This window comes from Zea mays, chromosome 9 (genome assembly GCF_902167145.1).
Source record: "Zea mays cultivar B73 chromosome 9, Zm-B73-REFERENCE-NAM-5.0, whole genome shotgun sequence".
Classification (NCBI taxonomy): domain Eukaryota; kingdom Viridiplantae; phylum Streptophyta; class Magnoliopsida; order Poales; family Poaceae; genus Zea; species Zea mays.
Window position 1 is genome coordinate 19,059,039 of NC_050104.1, and position 3,464 is coordinate 19,062,502.

The 3,464-nt window shown below is 54.4% G+C and overlaps 1 protein-coding gene across 1 annotated transcript; it reads right to left on the reverse strand.

The window, feature by feature from the left end:
* Positions 1-1,381: 1,381 nt before the first annotated feature.
* LOC100282603 (anthocyanidin 5,3-O-glucosyltransferase) lies at positions 1,382-3,199 on the reverse strand. Its single transcript, NM_001155511.2, is given in 1 exon segment — positions 1,382-3,199. A coding segment is annotated over 1 exon segment (1,536 nt). The 5' UTR covers positions 3,175-3,199; the 3' UTR covers positions 1,382-1,638.
* Between the last annotated feature and the right edge of the window lie 265 nt (positions 3,200-3,464).

Below are 3,464 nucleotides of genomic sequence, written 5' to 3' on the forward strand. Positions count from 1 at the left end.
TGCTAGATAAATATTTGTCTTGCCTAGCAGCTAGATTTGTGTCTTTAACTCTCTTCTGAATGGAATTGATACTTTTGCTCTTGATGTATATGTAGCAGACAACCATTAGGTGCATACAGTAATGGTACTTTGGATAGAGGCCAAAATTGATCATTAGCTTTTGAAATTGTTGCTAACCGACCTTTTCGTTCTAGGACAAGGTCTTCGCCTGCAAAGACAGTTACAAAGAGGTTGTTCACCGACATAGATGGAGGAACCACTGGCTTCAAGGATGCCGCAGATAACACTGCTGCTCCTAGGTACCTTTTCCCTCGTACCTATAGGTTCTCCATGAACGCCTAGGCAAGAAAATATTTTTGTTTAGCTTCCTGTCCTAGACTGATATGTCCTAGACTGTCTAATTGTAACTCTGTCCCCTTTTCAGCCCTTCCAAAGATGCTTAGTCACAGAGTGGCACAAGTCTTTTGGGCTCACAGTTGCAGTTGTTCGCTCTTTTGGATGATCGTTGTCTACTGCTTTTGTATCCAAGCTGCTATGTACAGTTGCTTTCGGAAGGATGTATGATACATGTTCATGTCCACGTGCTCGATACAAATTGGCCCAAAGCAGACTTAACAAGGTATGCCGGTTTGATCTTATGCTACATTTGTCATCTAGACTGCACATTTTATGCGCCACGCAATCGCAGTTTCACACCTTAGACTTTACATGATAAATCAACTGTGTGTGCACATTTTGTTACATGTAATAGGTGTTAGACATTTCTACTAACGATGTATTACACTTCTATTCTCAAATCATCTTATCTTGTCGGTGTTCTATATATTGCTACAATTTGTTTGTATTAATGGCTTACTCTGAAAAAATTAAGTGTTCTGAATGCTTCTCACAACTGTTTAAGCCTAAGCAGCTTGATGTGCTTGTGCCAAAGACTTTTTAAGAACTGCGCAGCAAACCAACGCTTACAGCGTGCTTTTGTGTACGACGATCATCTGCTTGTTGCACCGTACATGTATAGTCTATGGAGCTGTAAACTGTTAGAGTTATGTACTGTTGTACTGAACACTGTTTCGCAACTGCATGTACGCTGTCTTTTAGAGACAGTTGTGGAACCTGCGCCCGCGCCATATGTATTATATTGTCATATTGTATCCTACAATATGTTTGTGTTTCTACAATGTGTTTGTGTTTCTACACTGTGTTTATATATAATGTATATGGAAGTAGGGCGCCGCGAAGCGCGCCTCCTTTTCCTAGTAAAGAAAAGGAAGCTAGCTTTGTCCAAAAGGAGCCCAGAAGAAAGAATTTCTGTACTACTCAATTTGCGACACCTCATCATCTCCGGCACGCACAGTACTCTCTAGTTCACTAAAAGACTACAAGACTACAACTAGCATCCATTAACTCATTCAACTTAACACAAACTAGCTCGAACACGCGGGCTACGCTACACGGACTTAGGAAGAAGCAGCGCGTGCTATACTACATTATTTCGAATGGTAAAGTTACTGCGGATAAGAAACTACAGTGCACACGGCGATTGTGAACAATGCCAAACAACGTGAGCAGTGCCAGACGGATCGCATGGCGGCCTCCGATTTATTCGTGGACGACGGCGATTTCTCCGTGTTCGGGGGATCATATTATTCTGGCCGGAGATGCGGGAACGACGACGCTGCCCATGCTCTCCCCGCTTGCGGTGGCACACCCCTTGTCGTCGTGCTTGTGCAAAATCTCTCGCGCCAGTTTCTGCACCGACACGTCCGACGACCCGCCGCTGGCCACGCCGTTCCGGCTCAGGGCCTTCGCCTCCGTGGCCTTCTCCCGCGCCTTCCTCCCCTTCTCCTCCGACCCGCCCATCAGGCACCGGACCGCGCGCTCCAGCTCCGCCGCCTCGACGAAGTTGCCGCGCTTCCTGTCCACCTGCATGGCGACGGCGACGCCCATGACGGCCACGAGCTCGAACGCGTTCAGGTGCTGCTCCGCGAACTGCGGCCAGGGCACCATCGGTACGCCGTGCCACAGGCTCTCGAGGATGGAGTTCCAGCCGCAGTGGGTGACGAAGCCGCCGACGGCGGGGTTGGCGAGGATGTCCTTCTGCGGCGCCCACGTGGGCCACACGAGGCCTCGGCCCTTCGTCCTCTCCAGGAACCCTTCCGGGAGCAGCTCGTGGACGTTGGCGTCCGTCGGGTACTTGGAACCGTCCGGCGGTGGCGGGCCACGGAGCACCCACAGGAAGCGGTGCCCGCTGCGCTCGAGGCCGTCGGCGATCTCGCGGACCTGGGGCGACGGGAAGCTGCCGCCCATGCTCCCAAAGCAGAGCAGCACGACGGACGCTGGGGGCTGCGCGTCGAGCCACCTCACGCACTCGTGCCGCTGTGCTACTACCTGCTCGCCGTCGCCGGGCGCGGACGGCGGCTTGAGAGGCAGGACCGGGCCGATCGGGTAGACGGCCGGAGCGCGGCGTCTTGGCACGCAGAGGCCGTCGGCGATGGCCGCGAGGATGGACGGCTCCAGCTCGGCCACCGTGTTCACGATGACCCCGTCGGCCTCCATGAAGCGCTTGCCGTGGTACACCAGCCACGCGAAGTTCGGGTCCTTCCTCATCAGCGGAGACGGCATGAGACGAGCCGGCACCGGCGGCATCCCGGGCAGATCGACCGTTCCTTCCATCGCCTCGAAGTCCCCGGACACCTCCCCGTCCAGCGCCGGTAACCGCAGCATGAGCGCGACCATCGACGCGCCGGACGGCATGTAGGCGTACGCCGGCAGCGCGAGCTCGCGCGCGACGTCGAACAGGGTGGTGCAGAAGTAGTCCACCACGACCGCGGCGACCGGGGACGACATGCCGGAGACGGCCTCCTTGACGTGCGTCGCGTGGAGCTGTATGAAGCGCATCATGAAGTCCTCGAGGCCGTGGTGGACGGTGGGGAGCTCCACGGCGGGGAGGTGGACGAAGCGGATGTCCAGGCCGGAGTCGGCTTCCCGTCGCATGATGTCGTCGACGTCGGACATCAGGTTGGCGGACATGGTCATCTGCGTGATGAGCACGGTGAGGGACATGGGGCAGCGGCTTCTGCCGAGCAGCCGCTTGCCGGCTTCGATCATGGACGCGAGGTGGCCTGGGACGCATAGTGGGATGAGCACCACAGTGGGGTATGCCGTTGCCGCCATTGTGAGTTTATGAATTGACTTGAGCAGCAGTCTAGCCTAGGCCCAGTCTTTTTATAATGAATGTATAATAGAGCGTCCGGACGCCGGGAGTTTTTCTGAATGCGACGTGGTCTCACATTGTCCACGTATCCTACCAAGAACACGTGAAAGTACTAGGTAGGTACCCACCAAAATAAAAAAAAAAATCCATGTAGGTTGGTGCGCTTCGCCGCGCGTAAAGGCTTGATGCGCCAGTGGACGCTTGTGTAGGGCTAGCTGCGCTCTTGTGACGTCGTTGCACGCAGACACTG